Source organism: Corvus kubaryi, unplaced genomic scaffold, assembly GCF_017639235.1.
Source record: "Corvus kubaryi isolate FWS band 111438036 unplaced genomic scaffold, C.kubaryi_AGA036_p1.0 37249, whole genome shotgun sequence".
NCBI lineage: Eukaryota > Metazoa > Chordata > Aves > Passeriformes > Corvidae > Corvus > Corvus kubaryi.
Window position 1 is genome coordinate 2,807,555 of NW_024581072.1, and position 18,985 is coordinate 2,826,539.

At 40.6% G+C, this 18,985-nt stretch overlaps 1 protein-coding gene across 13 annotated transcripts in view; it reads left to right on the forward strand.

Annotated features, from left to right (window-relative positions):
• Window positions 1–18,985, forward strand: part of NRG1 (neuregulin 1) — a 335,927-nt gene that overhangs the window by 292,965 nt on the left and 23,977 nt on the right. For 11 of the 13 annotated variants that reach the window (XM_042023442.1, XM_042023445.1, XM_042023434.1 and 8 more), the window contains 2 exons: window positions 9,022–9,151; window positions 15,881–15,939. In XM_042023442.1, the coding sequence (XP_041879376.1) occupies window positions 9,022–9,151; window positions 15,881–15,939 (189 nt within the window). Of the gene's footprint in view, window positions 1–9,021; window positions 9,152–15,160; window positions 15,229–15,880; window positions 15,940–18,985 lie in introns of all 13 variants that reach the window. The other 2 variants (XM_042023438.1, XM_042023437.1) reach the window with 1 other exon arrangement.

Consider the following 18,985-nt stretch of genomic DNA (forward strand, 5'->3'; position numbering starts at 1 on the left):
ACTGGTAACTCTGTATTTTTCAGAAATGATGGGTCCCGTGGCTATGCTGGTGGATAGCGGAGTCAAAATTTCCCTCTGCTCCCACCCAGAGAGGATTTTTCTCTTTAGTCTCAATGAGCACTTCCCCCAGAGGACAGGAGACTGGATCCTCTAGCAGAACCTGCATAAAAGACCCAACAGCTCTGTCTTAAGATTTTATCAGACCTTTTTCCAAAGGTCTTTTTAACAGCAAGAGAATAGTCTGTCTTCTTTTCTACAGGTTAAATTTCAAAACTTTGTTTTCAATTGTATAGGCAATTTATAATTAAAAAAAAAAAATCCAAGGCCTTGGAAATCTCTGGTGGAATACAAATATCCAGGTAAACTGACAAATAAATTCAGTGCATTACAAAGGAAGCTGTCCTTGATAAGCATTCTTGTTCTTCACTTACCTTCATACCTGCCTGTCTATTGGGGATCCTTTCTTGTAATGCTTTCTTATCAAAGATATCAAGGAGATGCTTGGCAACCTGTGAGCAACCGTCTGTGTTTTCTGAAACAAGTTGCCTTTGCTGTATCTTTAACTCAGAACTGAAGGCATATTTCCACTCTAGTCTGTGTCAGAGCTTGTCACCATTATATCTTAAAAGCTAATTTCTGCTACTGTGCTCTTCCCCACCACCCAGGGATCTCAGGCTGGTGAAACAGATTGAGCTTCAATTGCCTCAGCTTTAGCACATCCCTTTCATGCCTCAAGTTTCCAGGGGCTTCCTCTCACAACCACCTCCATGAAGCAGAGAGCCACCAGGAAAGCAAAAGTCTGTGCTTTGGGGATGGGAGCATGGGGAGGGAAGATGCCCTTAATAACTTTGAAGATGTGCTTCAAAGTCAATGAAAGCTTGTTTCATTGTGGAATTAGTAACTTCTATGTTTTTTGCTGCAGAGTATGCAGTAGGAGACAGATTAATGGGTGCCTAAGAATCCTGGGCTGCACATTCAGAATTATTCAAGGGAAGTTTGTAGACACAGCCTCCTCTTGCAAACTTATTTAACATGAGGTATTTCAGTGGGCAAGTCTTGCTTTCAACAAGGCTAAACACTGTGCTGAAATCCATTCTCCTTCATAAAAACTTTATAAAGACACAGGGGAAAACATGGAAGTGAATGTGACAATAAATTAAGCAGGTGCTTGAGTGCAATCTCAGATTTGTGTGGGCTTATTGGTTCATTTTTAGGTATATTCTTGCTGCAGTGCTTTCCTGAAGGAGGATTCATGACAGGGATTATCATGTTGACTTTATATGAAACATAGTTTGTAATAGAAAGCTTTCACGCTTCCTTTCACAAGCTGCTAAATAGTCTTTATTATCCCTGCTTCTCTGTGAGTAGATAGAACTAAAGAGGTAAAGACATTTTGCACTGATTTGCGGAAGTATAATTGGTTACTTGGAATTAATAAGAAAAATCCTTCAGAGGAAAAGAGGAACAAGAATAGATTTTGACTGACTATGTTATAATGGAATGAAATTATTTCAGTACTCAGTGTGATAAGGAAATAGTTCTGTCAGTATCACTACATACCCATTAGGGCAAACTTGATGGTACCAGATGGAATCTGTAATACAATCCTCTACCACAGTAACTTTCAGGGGTAGTAAGACGGCACTGCTACCTGAGCTGAATCTAACTGCAGCTAATCAGACCTAGATTTCCTATCATTATTTATTTTAGTAATTGAATGTTGGTTACAGCACAAGTGAGCTAAATGATCAACCCTCAGAGAAAGGATCATATGTGGACTGAAATAGGGAAAAAAACCCAGATTTTGCATCCTGAGGCAGGGAAAGCAGTGTTAGTACAGCTGTACTTGCTGTCTGATTTCTCAGGGAGCTTGCTGCCATACCAAATCTGCAGTTGGATTTGGGTAGCTGGCAGGGCCTCAAGATAGTGTTCAGATTCCCTCTGGACATTTTCTTGAAGGACAGCAATCTGTCTTCATAATCTTCATAGTCTTTGTGTGTTTGTTCTTTCAATTCTGTCAAAGTTATTTTTCCCCACTTTTTAAGTGAAAAGTCATCTTGAGTTAAAACCACCACCATGCTCTATACAGAAATGATGCTGTTTGGATTAGGGTGCTCCCCACTCTGCCTTGCAGAATAGGGATGTTTGGAATTTGAGAAAAGAGCCCAAGTTCTTGTCTTCACTGTCTTGAGTCCAGTCCTCCTGCCAGCAGTTTGATTTCCATGTAGATCCCATCAGTAACCTCTCCAGGCTGCAGTGAAGCTGCAGATGATTGCAACAGCACCTTTCTCATTGATTAGACAGGGTCATAACAATGGGAAAGCATGACCTGCTCAGTGATTTGGTGCAGTTGGTTTTCCTGAGATTGGAATCTGTGCCTTGGCACTCAGCAGAAGATGGCTTCTCACCTGTCCAACAGCTGTTTTCTCTTCTGAATGCAATGGTTCCCTTGGGATCAGGACTAACAGGGCAGGAACTGGACTATCCAGGCAGCTCTTGCTTTGTGAAGCTTCACCTCCACCCTAAGTGTCCTTTTCAGTTTTGACAGCCTCCTCTGCACCTGCCGTGGTGGACAGCAGCCTGAAGAGACCTTTCAGAGCTCTGTGGAAGATACAGGAGTAAGACACACATGATGAAGCACCCCCTAACAGATGTATATCATGTGTTGTTTAGCATGGGCTCAGCCCATTACAAACTTCCAGCCCAATGAGTTTTGTACCTTACCTTGCTGCACAGCAAGCATGGAGAAGAGGCCTTGTGGCCTCCAAAACAAGATGAGCCAGGAATCCTTTCCAACAGTTTATTTGGCCACTCAGGTTTTTCTGCATGATGGGATGTTCTCCAGTACAGCAAAGGACTCCACACTGGAGAACATTCATTGTATCATGACATTTGTGTTCAGCTCCTTGTCTGCTGTCTACTTTAATCTAAGGTCTCTACATTTTCAGACCCTCCCACCCATTCCTGGCATTTGCAAAGTTGTCTCTCGACAGTAAAAGCACTTCCTTGTCTGGCTGTCAGTTTAGCATTCCTGAGCTTCGACCTGTTTTTCCTGCACTGGTTCAATCTATGCATATATCCTCTGCACCTCCTTTCTTTTCTTTTCCTTCTGTCCCTTCCTACCACACACACATTTTTCCTCTTGGGATGCTCTGGTCTGTCACTGCCTTGTGTTTTGCCATTCAAGTCTCCCTTCACCAAGTGGGGAATGTTTTCTAAAGGGTCTTATAGACCTTCTGCTTATCACACCACCGTCAAGTGAAAGCTGACATTTTTCATGGCAGTGAAAAAGTATGCCTTGTCTCAAAGCCCAGTTTCAACCAGGTCTTTTCATTCACTAGCATTTTTCCACAGCCTGTGTTTTCCACCCTTGTTCTGAAAACTTTTGCAAGCAGTAATTGCATTTCCTCACTAACAACCTGTGAACTTTGTGTGTCTGTGCCCATCCTTTCTACCATCTCGAAGTTAAATGACACAAACAAAAAATCTTCTTGATCAGCAGTGTTTAGCATGTGTCACCTCTTGACCCTCTGTGGTGAGCCAGATGCTGTGCAGGTCTCACAGTCATGCGCCTGCCAACTGGGTCAGTCTGTTGGCCTATCGGGGAGGAAGTGATCGGGTGGTGCAGCAAGCTGAAGCGTCTGTGCTTTGTTTTTCTTCTTTTTTTTTTTATTTTTTTTACTTTGCTTTGCTAAGGTTGGATTTGTGGAAGGAAGCCACTGCTGAGTCCGTGTCATAGGGGGAAGAGAGACATGCCGCCTTGGTTCAGCAAAAGTTTATGTGCTCTCAATCTTTCCTGAAGTTTCTATCTTGCAGACCTGGCAATTTCCTGTTTCCTTCTTGCTGGCCCTGATCTTCCTAGAGATAGTGCCAAAGTGAGAAACCACTGTCTTAGGGCCGGAGAACAATTCCACTAACTTGTAAGCACTCAATTCCAGCTGCTGGCTGAACAGATCCTCCTCTCCTGTGGAAGTCCCAGGAATCTGTTACACTGCATGTTATTTGCGAAGAGAGAGGCTGAAAAAAATTTTAACTGGACTGAGCAGCTAGTTTTGGGTATTAAATCACAAAAACAATGTGAAAAATTCTGAGCAGCCCTGTGAAATAGACCGTAAATGCCTCATATAGAGACTTGGTTGTTTTGGAGGTTTTTTTCTCTGGTGTTTGTTCGTTGGTGTTGGTAGTTTTTTCAAACCTTTGGCATGTTCATAGCTACATGAATCCAGTTCCAGGTCTGGAACAATTAAGTATGAAGGACTGTATAAAATACATCTTTTTACACACCTGGTAAAATGGAAATTCTTGTCTCTTCAGAAAGGGGCTAATTTTTGATTGCTCTCAGGTTTTGGCTTCTGTTCTCCTTGGAAGTACACATATAGATTCTGCTGCCCACAGTTACACTGGAACCAGCAACTTTCCTCATTCAGTGCAGTACAGAAATGCCAAGGTTTTCTGTACTGTAAGTACTTTGCAAGTTGGATTCATCAGGGAAGTCAGAGTGAGTTGAAGAGGCTCAATACTCAGTGGGAAGAAAATGTAGGCGGTTTCATGGAGATACAGAGGAATTAAATGCTACAGCCAAGGTTACACAGAAAATCACCCTACCCTATAGATCAGGGCTGTGCACATTAGCAAGTCAAGAGGGAACTGGACTGTGCTTTCAAAGAAGTGAATGAACTACAAGTGTTGGAATATGAGTTAGTAAAGCTGGCTTTCAACTGGGAGCAGAAACTCTATCACCCCAAAGCTTGCTTGTGTGCACTCTCTCATCACCTCCTTCTCTCCCTCAGTCCATCCTTCACCCCATGCAGGTCCCTTTCTCTCCATTGGCATGAGCCACAGCTTCACAAAAGGAAAGGTGTCCATCTGCAGTCCCATAAGGTGGCATATTTACCTCAGTAAATGGCCTTGCCATGAGAATGGCAAACCTTCCATTGTGCTGCAGCTGCCACTTTGTCTCCATCGAGTCATAAGCATCTCACTAGCCACCTTGCACGACTTTGAGTGTGTCCTCTGATTTTACAGCAGCTTTGCAGAAACTCAATTCAAAGAGGCATGGATACTATTCTGTTTAGGTTGCAAAGCTCTTCCCTCTTAGTCTGAATTAAGCCTGAGATCCCTTAGGACTCCTCTCAGTGGACTGTCTCATCTGTGCAGGGTCTGGGAGTCTTGGTGCTGTAGCCACTAAACATCAGAGGGTTTTTTGGAAAGCAAGAGACAGAAAGAGAATGCATTTTTCTGTTTCAGACCAGGAAAAAAGGGTCAGAGATTCTCCAGGTAAGAACAGAATTACATGAAGTTTTGTCTGCTTGACATGAAATGAACCTGAGGTAGTTTTACAGCAGTAATTCACCTTTTAGAGAACTGTTTTTGTATAATGGAATAGCTTCTGTTTTTCTTCTTGTTAATGTCTTTAGGCAATTCCCGTTGATGGGAACCGATCTCATTGTTTTTTAGTGCCATGTGAATATTTGCATTACTAGTAGTGACCTTGTTCACACTGCCTGCAGTTGCTTTTTAAAATATGGTGTTTCTGCCTTCAAGGAAGGGAGAGGGGAAAGTAGACTACGCAGTGTTTTCAGGTATTCTCTCATGTGATATTTTCAAATTGTGATTTACCTGTAATGTGTGTAATTTAGTCCTTGTGGTAAGCTAAGTGTTTGGTATAGGACTCTAGAACAAAACAGCTTTTCTCTCTTGTGCTTGTCTAGCTGAAGAAAACATTATGTAAAAAAAAGGAGATACAAATTTTGACTAGGTGAAGAAGTAACAATGTACAGATACATGTTCTACAGCTGTGTGCTTTACCTCATCACTGCTGGTCATTCCCATTAAACATCTTCCAAGACCACGTCTGCTAGAGATGTATGGAAAGGCCATATTTTGGGGCTAGTTATGGACTGTATGAAATGGACTCTGATGAACACCTGCTCCCAAACACCATATTTCTTCCATTATGTGGCTTTAAGTGAAACCCAAAACCGTAGTTAGTGTTTCTTGTATTTAATTGGCAAAGTAGGCTTACAGTGCATACACTGAATGCTGGCCGTAAGCCATAAAAACTATGCATACTTTGCGAAGAAAAATTAACATCAGAACTAACTCCCTGGAGACTTTTTTCCTCCCCTTAACCCATTACAAAGCTCAGGCAGACAGGGACTATGATGCCAGCAGATCAGTAATGCAGAGAAAATTCTTGTGCAAGATTTATACAACAGTTTTGAACATGTGATGCTCAAAACAAGGGTAAAGATACTCATCACAAATATGTGCGAAGCCTTTGCCTCATGAGATTTCTCTGAGAGCTGCAGATTATTCCCATCTCTAGTAGTCAGTTCAGAGCAATTGCTTCTGTCCAAATCTCACTTACACCAGCTGGGAAATGACTGTTAACTTTGAAACTCCATGGTGTTCTGGTTTTGATTGAGCTTCTGCTTAAAGAAAATTCAAGTAAGAGAGATTATGGAAACAATTACAGATAGCTACAAGTCCACTTGTTACTGTATCTACCTTCATTTTTCAATTTAAAACATTACATTAGCCAGCAGAGTAGCAAAGTGGTGGAGTTCTGTTTTCAAAAGCGTTGCAGACAATATTGGTTTTTTCCCCCTCGCAAATTAATGCACCGGCTTTCTGAGCTTGAAGACATCCTCAGAGTATTTGGCTCACAGCTTGAAGTGTGTCCTTTAACTTTATTAAAGGGTGCATAGGTTATCAGCAGTGATAAGCTTAATATTGAGTTTGCCTGTTGAGACTCACAAAAGCTTCAAAGCATGCATTACTACACAGACAAAATTTGTTCACCCACATTTGTTACATCCTAGAACTTGGTATGACATAGCCTGTCATGTCAGGCATCTCCTTTAGGATAATAATCCAGGCCCCTTTCAAACCAGCAGAGAAGGAAAGGCTCTTCTACAAGACAAATCTCCCCATCCTAAAGGAGGAGAGATCCTCAAGGATGGTGGTCAAGCCTCTGACATCAAACATAGAGGACCCTTCACTGCTGAGCGGATGGCAGTCTGTAGGCCAACCTTTTGTCAACATTGCGTGCAAAGTCCTGTTTGAACTGGTGCTAGCTGAAAGAGTGTCAGACTACTCTTAAAACATGACCCCTTTTCCTGCCCCTAGACAAGACTTAAATTTATCCTGGTCTGAGAGGTTATAAATCATGCTTTGAGGGGCCAGGAGAAAGGAATGTGTTAAGAGGAATCTGTACTCCATGTTTGCATTTCATTAACACTTAGAGGCCCCAGTCAAGATCAGGATCTGTGGAGATGTAACACAATGGCTAGATGCAAGTGAGAAGCAGGAGGGAGTTTCAGTTTTGGAAGAGGTCACAAGAGGGTTTTTCCTGGCCTGTTAGAGGAGACCATCCCATACAAGCAAGGCAGCATGCAAGAAAGAGAAAGAAGCCAAGGTGGTGCACTTTCCCAGGTGCTGAGTGCTAAAAATGCATTTACCTGGAAGATAATGGGAAATGCATAAAAATGAAATGTGGCAGGGACTATATCATACTACAGTTCAAAATGTGTAAGTGGTATTTGTTCATAGTCAATCTGCTAAAACCATGTTTTCTTCAGATTCAGTGTGTCCAGGAAATGGTAGAATGTCACACATCGCCTATTATAAGCATGTCCCTTGGGTGCCTTTGTGCTAGAAAAGGCTTCAAATATCAGACAACTTTATTGTAGGTGTTTGCAGCTTTCTAGTCAACTCCAGTGAAATCAGTCAATAGGTAATAGCATTGTTTCACCTCAGGGTACAAACTGTCTTTCAGAAACAAAAATATTGGGATTTTTTTGATCACAATAACAAAATTACCAACTTCTGTGTGTCTAGAGATAAACAAATATCATGCAAGAATTTCCACCACTTTTTACAGTTTGCAGGTGATCACTTCAGTTAGTTTTAGCCATTTAAAGTCTTTGGGCATATTGTCAAGAGTTTAAGCTTCACCTGCAGTCAGTGTGGGCAGACAGTCACCACCAAAGGGGCTTATCCCACTCATTGGGGGCATAAGTTGAGTTGCTTCTGTGAGCAGTGAAAAGCATATCCTTGACAGAAACTGCCTTGGCAAGTCCTAAGACTGTGATTATTTATCCTTCCCTGGCAGCCTCCCTGAAGGTTGCTATCTAAACAGGGCTCCTGCCTTCTCTAGGTATTCCCTAAATGCAGCAGGGAGTAAGCTAAGAAACACTGTCGTCAGGCTGATAACTTCCATTTTATAGGAATTTGGACACCTAATGGTGTCTAGCAGCATTGGTGGCCCCAAACCTTATGCTCATCTCATGCAGATGAGCCCAGCTGCAGGAGGTGCTAGGCTGGCCTCTGGATCAAAGATTCCTGTGGATACAATGGTGGCAATTGTACATGCACAGGAAGGAGCAAAACCTCCAACCTCCCCATTCTCTTCCTCCTACATCGTCAAACCAGGGTAGCCACAGCTCTCATTTGAGCAAGGAAAGAGACACTCATTCACCCTCTCCTCGGGGAGAAGGAAGTGGCTGTACTGAGGTCTTGAATAAGCACAGAGCCTCTGGTTATGCTTTACTGAAAAATGCCTGTTTCAAGGCAATACCAGAAGGAAATATCACCCAGGACCTTATTTTATTGGACACTATGTCAGCAATCTGTAATGACTCTCACACCCCAAAATCACTTGAATGCAATTAATGCAGTGTAAGTTACTGCACATAAATTACACATTTTTAATGAAACATATATGAATCTTGCAAAACATTTAAGGCCACTCGATGGACAGGGCTAGGAAAACCCTCACTTCCTCCCAGGCCAAGTGTGGGGTTGTGTATCTCTGAGGTATGTATTTAAACTCCACTCCCTGTGGCAATCAACAAAATACAGGGTCAAGTAATTAGTGCTTGTGGTAGCAGCAGATAGAGAGCTCAAAGGACTTGCCAGATCCTCCCTAGCCCTACTTCTTCCCTCACATACAAGTATACTTACCAGTCAGAAAGAAAAACAGCCTCTGATCTGTATTTTCATTCTTATCTTTTCCAGCCACTTCCACATCTACAACTGGGACAAGTCATCTCACAAAATGTGACATAAAGCAGAAAGCCTTCTGTGTAAATGGGGGAGAGTGTTACATGGTTAAAGACCTCCCAAACCCCCCAAGATACCTCTGCAGGTAAGAAATCCTATTTGCTTCTTTCGTTGGAGACATCAGGTTTCACAAATGGTTTTTTCTTTAAAGGAGCACCTGAAAATATCTTCTTCTGAACTTGCATTTCTTCATTTTTTAACCCTGTGGACATGGAAAGAATGCTGACAATGACCTCTGTGTTCTACAGAGGCATATGAGGCATAGCAGAGGCTAACTGGGAAATATTTCTGTGTGATAGTGGCACAGTATCTTCCACTGGTGTTTATATGGCACAAAGTAACACAACTTCAGCCTTACGTTAGAAATAATGAAACTGTAAACTACGTATTCTGCATTTAGAAAAGAAAAGGAAAGGCAAAAAAAAAGGGTGTGGAAAATTGCATTGAGTATTACATTTTGTACAGGAGAAACTGTTATTTTAATTGTCTTGTGTGGTAACCAAGCAGTTTCTGGTGAGACAAGATTCACAACTGTTGTTGCATTTAATTGCATAAAAAAAACAATGAATGTCATGGTCATGGTGGAGGTTACTATTTTGTGTGCGGATCTTGATTCATGAAGTCATATGAGTTTAGTTTAGGGGGGTGCTTGTGCACCTTTTTCAGGTCCTGGCTGTGCTGTATTGGACTGCTGCAATAGTCCCTTGCATCAGAGAACATCCATGAAGAGCCACAGCACTGAAATTTACCTCCTGTGTGGGAGCATGTCATGTAGCATTTACCACTGAAGATTAACTAGTCATAGGGACTGCTTCTCACTAGCTTGAGAGGAAACTCAGCATTTAAACCTTGGGAAACATCCTTGGTACTTAAGAGGGCTGAGTGAAAAGGGTGCATTTTTGTGTGGATATTGCTGTTTTTCAGACAAAGAGATGGTGGTCAGTGAAGACCATCATCTGCTGTTAACTGCATAATTTTTAAAGTCTACTAGGACTAAAAATGGAAAAACACTAATTGTAGAGATAACTTTGGTAGGTGTGTTAGGTGAAGGTCTGTGATGCTTTTGTTGAGGCCAGGAAGAAATTGACTGCTTGTCTTTGGTTTTTTGGGTTTTGTTTTTTTTTTTTTAAAGGAAAACAAACAAACAAAAGCCATCAAAAAGCCCCACCAAACCTCACAGTGTTCTGTTTACCTGTAAGTTTTCTCTTTTTTTGTAGAAAGATGTTACCTGCACATCATGGGATTTGTTTTGCTTTGGATTTTCATGGATTGCTGTGCTGCTGAAAGCCATGAATATTCCATTGACTTCTAGGATCATTTTTAGCTAAAGTGAATATGGAAAAGTTACATATGCTGTGGGTTGGATTCTTTTTTGAGAAAGAGAAAGAAAGATTTGTGTTAAATTTACATGGTTGTTGTAAGCCAGCATTCAAGATGAGCAGTTTGCTATGACTCTCCAGAGCACGTACAAGAGCTTATGTGTTTCAACTTCTTATCCAATCCCATTCAGAAAACTCCAGTGAATGGTAAAGCTGAGCATAGAGCTGACTTGCTAATCATTAATATTGTCTTGTTAGTTTCAGAGGTATCCCATCTTCATTGGCAGGGGGACTTCTTTATTTTAGTTCAGACATCTGTATATGTTCTTTGATGATGTTACAGACTGGATAATTTTTTAATAAAAAATCTTGGAGACATTTGAATAAAGTGGGGGCTGTTTTTCCCTATTGTAGACAAGAAATAATCTTTAATTCTGGGGCTGGGTTTCAAGGAAAAGGCAATTCCCAGATTTGGCAGATGTGCCTCTGCCTGGGTGGTCCAAGACCTATTTGGAAAAAGCATCAGAGCTGAAAAGTTAGACAGGGTGAATCTCATTTACAATGAGGCAGCAGAGAAGGATTCTTACCCTGGGAACAGTCAGGGCCACCACTATTTTGCAGGGGCATTTGTTATGCCCTCTAATACTTGCCAGAACCAAAATTTTATGTTGTGTAGTAAAACTGGATGCAATACAGCTACATAAGAAATAGAAGTGAGTACTTGAAAGTGGGTGTACTGGGAAATTGAAGCGACAAAATACAGTTTTCCTCTTACTTCTTTAAAAATAAAGATGTCCACTTTTTATTCTGCCATTCCAGTTAATTAAAATAAGTATTTAACCACTACACATTGTCTTCATTGTTCTAAGAAAATAAATCTACTCCCAGAACATGCTTCTGGAAACAGAATGCTTGAAATATGGTACTTGCTCTTCATATTTCTGCCTCAGTAGCAAGTTCACATTTTTCCATATGGTCCATCTGTTGAGAGCAAAAACAAAATTTCTAAATCATAAGCCATATCGTTCTAAATTGGTTTTATCCCTAACCAAAAAAACATGACTCAGATTCAAAACAACCATGAAAATTTCCAAGTAATATCTCGGGTTTTGTAAATCCCCTATTCTGTTTTAAAAAAAAAAAAATCCTAAATTCATCTGCAGTTAAAATCTGGCTATGTATTTTTAAAAAATGTATATTATAAAATATATAGTAATCATCTGGACAGGATCAGATCTTGCTCTTACAGATACTGATGTGAACTTCAAGAAAATACTCTGCTTTCAAGAGGCAACCATGTGAAATGCTCGAGAAGTGTATGAAGACTTAGTAAAGCATTGTACAGCTACATCTATGGTAGCATATATATTCCCCACATGTATTTTAATTAAGGCCCAAGACCAAGCAAAACAAAGTCTCAAAATAGAACAGATTAAATAGGAAGCTTTGAGACTACTTAAATAAACTAGTGTATAAAATTTTCAGAAGCTTCATAGGAACATGAGTCACATTTTGAAAACTTCATAGACTTAGGAAGCCTGGATGTTACTGGATTCCTATGAGACTGAGATTCCTAGGTCGTTCTGTTCAGTTGGAAATGTGTCCCCGAGTTCATTGAAGACAAAAAGTTTTCAATAAATGCAAAATTAATACCAAAAATCCTAGCATTTCCTTCCTACTTGAAAAAATCTATATGAATATGGTATCTGTTACACTTTTAGAGCGCTCTTTTGAAGTATCATACCATGAAGGACTTGATAGTCTGACTAATTGATTTCTGACTTGCAGACACATCTCTTCTAGTGGTTTTGTTGTTACTGAAGAATGAAATTTATGTCTGGATTTCATTGGATGAAAATAATGCTACTGTCTTAATAGAAATGTGCTGCTGCTTTTCTTAACAGCAAAAGAGTGAATTATGTACTTTTTAATGATATAGCCATTTTCTTTATCTGTCTTCATGTAAAGGCCTTTGTAGAGTAGAAATGGGCAGAAGTTTCTTCCAGCCAGCAATTATGAAAGCAGAATTTCCAGAGGTATTCATTCAAGAGACAGGATAGAAATACTAGTTCTGACTTAGGCAATGAACTGCACTACTGAGTACTGTACTTCCCATGGAAATAAAAACATTCTGTCCCACAATGCATTTGTTTGTAAGCAGTGAATGAAATGGAAATATGAGTTCTGAACCATCCAGCCATTCCTCTCCTGATGAAAAACAGTTTAATGTGTTCAGTGTCCACTGAACACATGCAAATGCTGCTGTTTGCAACTACTGTGTGTAGAGGGAAAAAAAGCAATTCTTCTATTACATATGGTTCAGTATTTTGGTTTTACCCAGTTAATACAATAAATAAATGGTCCAGGTAGCCTTTTTTAAGGCAGAAAGGAAATTTTAAGGCTCTCACAGCACAAACATACACATTTTGCTCTAGGTTGTTTGACCTCAACTTTTGCTACTGTCAAAAAGGAAAATGGTACATGGATAATGATCTAGAAAAGAAAGTTACAACAAAAAATAATGTCTGAAAACTTTGAGTAGGACGAGGTGTTTGGGAAAGGACACCATCTCAAGCTGATTGTAAAAGTACAGTCTACAGGAAACAACCTTCCAAACTGCGCTGGAAACGGTGCTGCAGTGCACATCTGAGCAATAAAATGCCTTTAGCATTCACACATCATCATAAGCAGAGAGGCTCATCTCAGCTTTCCTCTCAGCTGTCCTGCCCTGGGCCCATTCTCAAGGGCAGGTGCTGCAGCCCATTTGCTGGCAATGGTTTCAGAGCAAGTATAAACACACCTGAACTGTTTTCGGCGCCATCTCGACAGGGCTGATCCTGCTTGGTCTGGAAGTGATTTCAGCATTGTCTATACCGGTGCTCAAGTTGTTTTCATCACCTCCACAGCTGCACCAACATCTGAAAACAAGCACAGACAAAGCAAGCAACCACCAGCAGTCAGTGGCAGGAGGAAAACATGAGGCTTTCAATCGTGTTCCTTGGGAATTTGTAGAGTTGAGCCTGACGAGCAAGATGTAAAGATCCCTGTGAACTGAAAGCAAGCGTGCACAGATGCCAACTTTCCAGGGACATCTATGTAACAAGATGACAATAGCGCAAAATATTTTCACTCTTGATTCAGTAACACACATCAAAATGCTTTCTATCAAAAGCATTTTGCCTTCTATAAGATATGCAAAAAGTCTTCTGTCGTGCCCAGCAATAGCATCTTCTAATGACAGAGTTATCCTTGTTGCATTTTTCTCAGCTGAATATATCTGTGGAAACTGGGATCTCTCCATACTGCGTACTTGTCAAAAGATGTGACCTTGGCTCTGAAGAAATGGAATTCCCTTCCTTAATAAACAAATATATCATTATAGCAAATCAGCTCCAAAGAATCATCTGCAGATCCTCAAAATATACCTTTATTACACAAATATCATTCCTGCATGGTTTATTTAAACAAGATATTAGTGTTTATCCCTGACACTGATCGGATCTTCTGAAAGTCTCACTTGTGCAAGGGCAGCATCCCTGTTTTTTAGGGCTAGAGGCAATTGTGGGAAAGCAGAATTTAAAATATTGGGACAGCTTTCAGCACACATGAAACTCAGATGGATAGAAGAGGAGGTGGAGGATTCTTCTGACCAACATGCATTTGCAAATAAGAAAGCTGTTTATCACCTGACAAGTGAATTATGAAGAAATTTGAAAAAGAGGCTAGCACCATATCATCAGCAGGAGAAAAAGAGTGGGAGATTCTTGCACCATGGCAAACTCCTCACAAAGACAGGCAATAGAAGTGAGATGTGTTGAAGGAAGCAGGTATCACGTAATTTCAGGTTACATGCTGAGCAAGAGTGGAGAGAAGAAGGAGGAAGAGCAAAGATTGAAATCTACAGATACTTGGTGTGGTGGACAGTCATTCACACTTAAGTCTGAAGCACAAGAAGCCTGCATTGCTATAGTGATATTTTGGGAGCCTGAGCCCTGCCCCAGAATGGAGAATGAAGGTGAAGGAAGAATTGATAGGCAGCCGCAGAAAAGATGGGCAAATCATAGTAGGGAAATCCCTTCTCTATGATCAAGGGGAAAGCTGCACTGAAGTTTTCTGCAGAAGAGCTGATGAACTGAACGGACAGACAACTCTGGAGCTGCAAATCTTGAGAGCACTTCTGCCCTCTCATTTTACTTATTGCCTGGACTGACTTTTTATCTTTTTGTGAGCCATGTTGAATATACTTTCCCTTGGGTTTGACTTTGTCTTTCACTTTTTGGACTTTTTGTGGCTTTTCTGGGATGCTGTATTAACTATTCCTCCTCAAAGCAAACTACCAGAAGGCACAACATGCCATCACAGAAACAGGGAAATCATGGTATTTTCATAGATTTTATGTGACTAATGAAAGCAGCAGTGTAAATTGTTGTTATGCACTGCACTGCAAATTTTAAAAAAGGACTCAATCTGGTCCCTTCATGAGGTGGAGTAAGCAATGAGCTGGTACACATTTTGCTAGCCATGATTCTCCTTTCTTTTTCAAAACAGACAAGCAAAAAGATTTTTTTTTTTTCTCTGATGGATTTTTGCTGTAAATTTTTGCAAAGTTTTAACTTCTGGAAAGGTTATACTTTCTTGCCTCTCTTCTGATCATTTTTCACTAACACCTAACCAGGAGGTCACTTAATGCACTCGCACTCCATAGACCAGCAGATGTAAGTCTGTTAGTGCAGTGGTTTTGGTGTACTATTGCTTATCACGTTTTTGCCCTTTAGGTGCCAACCTGGATTCACTGGAGCAAGATGTACTGAAACTCTGCCCATGAAAATCCAAATCAAAGAAAGTATGTTAAAATAATCTGAACTTTGCTTTCTTCCCCAACTACAGCAACAAAATCAATAGTACTTGGTGTTTTCACAGTTCAGCTGGAACCGGCCTCTTTACTCACTAATTTATGATCTGATTTTCTGAAGTACAATTTGTACACCATGGCATTATTGACCTCCAAAATATTTCTTGTTTGTGTGATTTTTGATCTTTCCATTCATTCACAGATGCATTTGTTTTGCACACAATGGCAGTTTTTCTGTTTGGGAGACTGCTGCAAAGTGCAACCCTAAAAGACCAAACTCATGGAGATGAGTATGTACAGATCTTGTGTCCTTGCTGCCTTGTGGAAAGAGCATCCTAAAACCAATTTGGGTCTCTGGAATGGTGAATTTCTGTCTGAGATCTTGAAACACACTTTGATCTGGATTGGTTTGGTTTTGGCTGGTTTTGCAGGGGGGATTTCTTTACATTTCCACAGAGCAAATGACTTGCTCTCAACATCCTGAGCTATTTTGACACGCTAAACCGAGATTCAGTTTCTGAAAGTGAACTCACCAAGTCATATCAGTTCACACTGAAGGAGCTTCTTTCTTAGCGTATATTCACCTCTTCTCTTTTCTCTGTTTTTTTTCTCTACCATTTTTTTTGTTTGTTTTTCCTCTCAGGTGCCCAAATGAATTTACTGGTGATCGCTGCCAAAACTACGTAATGGCCAGCTTCTACAGTACGTCCACTACTTTTCTGTCTGTGCTGCAGTAGAAGCATGCTCAGTCGGTGCTGCTTTCTTGTCGCTGCATCTTTCCTCCAGTTTTATTTTTTTTTAACCTGTAACTAGATTTGTTGCCTAAGGCCTAATATTGATTTTCTCTGCCTGTTGCATGAAAATTATAACAAAAAGCAATTGCAAATTATAATAAAAAGCAATCCTGGGGTTGTTTGGCATTGAGGGTATGGGGAAATGCAAGACTTAGGAATGCTGTGAAATTAACGTTGAACGTGTGATATGGACTCCCTGCTGACATCAAGCAGAAAAAGTACAAAAATGGCATTTTAAAAGTCTCTCATTTTATTTGCCACAAAACACTTATGAGTCATGTTACAGGCCAGCACTCCCTCAACCAAAGGATGGGTAGCTAGTCCTCTACTTACATACGAGATTTGCATTTGGAGCTAGAGGTTAAGGGCAACTGAAGTGCTTACATTGTTTCTAATGAGCACCTGCCGAACAGGATTAACATGTTCTTCCTCCTCATTGTTCAGGCTTCAGTGGAAAGAGCACAGAAAGAAAAAGAAAGGGGGGAGAGATGACTTAAACAATGGGGTCTAACATATTTTGGGTATATCATGGGTAACAGATGCAAGAGATCAAGGATTACTTGGCCAAATTAAAGTATCAGACATGCACATACACAGACTGCTAGAATCAGCACTGCAGTCTCATCCCATAAGGTTTCCTATGGAGGAGTGGGCTAATTATTATTACTTGACAGGGAGTAACAGCAGGTGCACTCTATTTTCTCTCTTTGGCTATAGCAAAGTCAAGGGTAACATATAAGAAAATTGCTTAGATCTTACATTTAAATGCATGTGTACTACTCACAATCAATTGTTGCTGGCATCAGAATGTACTGTGATCTAAAAGCAGTATTATAAAAACAATTTTTTTTTGATGGATTACTTGCCAGCACAGAAAGGTTATAGGCTAGCTTGATTTAATTTCCATTGGTATATAGGACAAAAAGCTGTAAGCACGTGCTGGACATTTTGGAGCCTGAAGAAATGCACAGGTTTTCTCTTATACTGATGGATGAAGAACATCCATACATAATTCATACTTTCCGTCATGGAAGCTACCCTCATAAATCCCAAGAGTGCTGACTGGGGACCAGACCTTCCAGCACTCGAGTGGGCATTTTATGCCCTGTTTTAAAAGCTTTATTAGTGTGAGTTATATTTAAAAGCCTCTGGTAACTATGGATTTAAAATTTTTTATGCTATTACAGTATTTGTTTACCAAATGTTAGATTTAAGTGGCCTTTTCTGTGGATTGTGGTGAAAAGTGCTGTTAAGATTTTCTGATCTTAGAAGAATAATTTAAAAGGAGGCGGTGTAAAAATACGAGATCCATTGTTTGCTGCTGAATTTTATCTGAAAACTATAGAAGAATTGTATGTTGATTATAAATCCCTTTATTTATATTCTTTATATATATTTATATTCTTTATATTCTCCCTAGGAGAAAAAAAAATTTAGGTGGGTTTTCATTCGTTCAACCTAACTCTGGTTGGGATTTTTAAAGACACCAGATTGAGATTTTCTGAAGTTGCCTGCATAGAAAAGGCACAGATGCCCTTGCCTTGCTGCAAGAGTTACGCTCAGTGTTAGTACTTAAGTTGGTCAAGCCCTTCCTCTCCTTGAAATGCAGAGGCAGGAGAACACACCACTACCTCCCTTGGGCCACTCTGAGAGCCCCAGCCAATGGCTATGAGACTCTGGCGCTCCTGCCTGCCCTGCATCTGCACTACAACATCTGGTTTCTTATACTGCTAAACATCTTGAAATGACACTTTTGGAAAGGGTCCACTGAGGGCACATTTATACTTAACTAAAAAAAAAATAAATGAAGAAGCATTTATATGACTTTTTATTATTAAACCCAAAGCTGACCAGAGCATACTATTCAAAAGAGAACTTCAGTGACAGTTCTCTAAAGGCGAATGGTGCATCTGAGGCTTAAAGCCAAGCTCATATTTTGCACCAAGTGTTGTAGTTGATTAATTTAGCTCTGTAGATGCAGCTTTTGCGAAGTACACAGCAAATTGGGATGCTAAACAACATAAGTGCTAGTAGGAAACAAAAGTGTATGTGTGAACTATACAGCTATCTAATTTCACTTGCGTTCAGAAGAGTCTTTCCTCATTTGGAGAGAAAGGCAGTGGGGTGCCATGCCAAGTTTGCCTACTGATGAGCTGTTACTGTCTCAGTTTGGCTGTTAAAGAAAATTGTCGTCAGAAATCTGCCCTGGAGCTGGTATTTGAGAGTCCTGAAGTTAATGGGCTGAGGACGTTTTGCCAGATCAGAACAAGGCACCACTGGGCATTCTGGAAATGCCCTGTCTCACCAGAGTACATGGCTAACTGGCTTATCTTGACTCATCTCAGGAGCCTGGCTGGCAGACCCTGTAGTGTCCTTTTCTTGAGTACAGCAGTCACAACTGCTACCAGGCGTGCTACCCTGTATTTTTGCTGTGACTGCTTTGACTTTAGGCTCATGGTCCACCACTGGTCCATAAGACAGCAGAAGGCAATCCACAAATGGTTGCAAAAATAGATCTGCTCCATGCAGATATATTTGCTGTGTCTGAATGTTCACACATTCTCTCCCTGAAGTCAATGAATCAAGGCAAGTGGAGGAGAGCAAAAGTAATGAGTTAACATTAAAAGTTTTGGGTAATTTTCATGTAGTTAGGCATGAGAACTCTCATAGCATCACTGTTCAGAATGATCCCAGGGATAAGAAAGCCATGAATTAATAGAAGGTTGAGGAAGCCTCTCTGGAGTTTTATCACATATAAACCCTTTGTCTTCTTAAATGTCCCTGATGGACCAAGGACCCCACCCAAAGGGCCAGTGGACTTGCCTACTTCACTAGTTAACTATTACATATGAATTGTGGATTTAGAACTGCCCAGGGGCATGCTGTGGGCCTTCTTGGGCATCAGCTGAGCACGGTCCATGCCTTCCTTCAGCATGGGCCACCACTTTAAATCA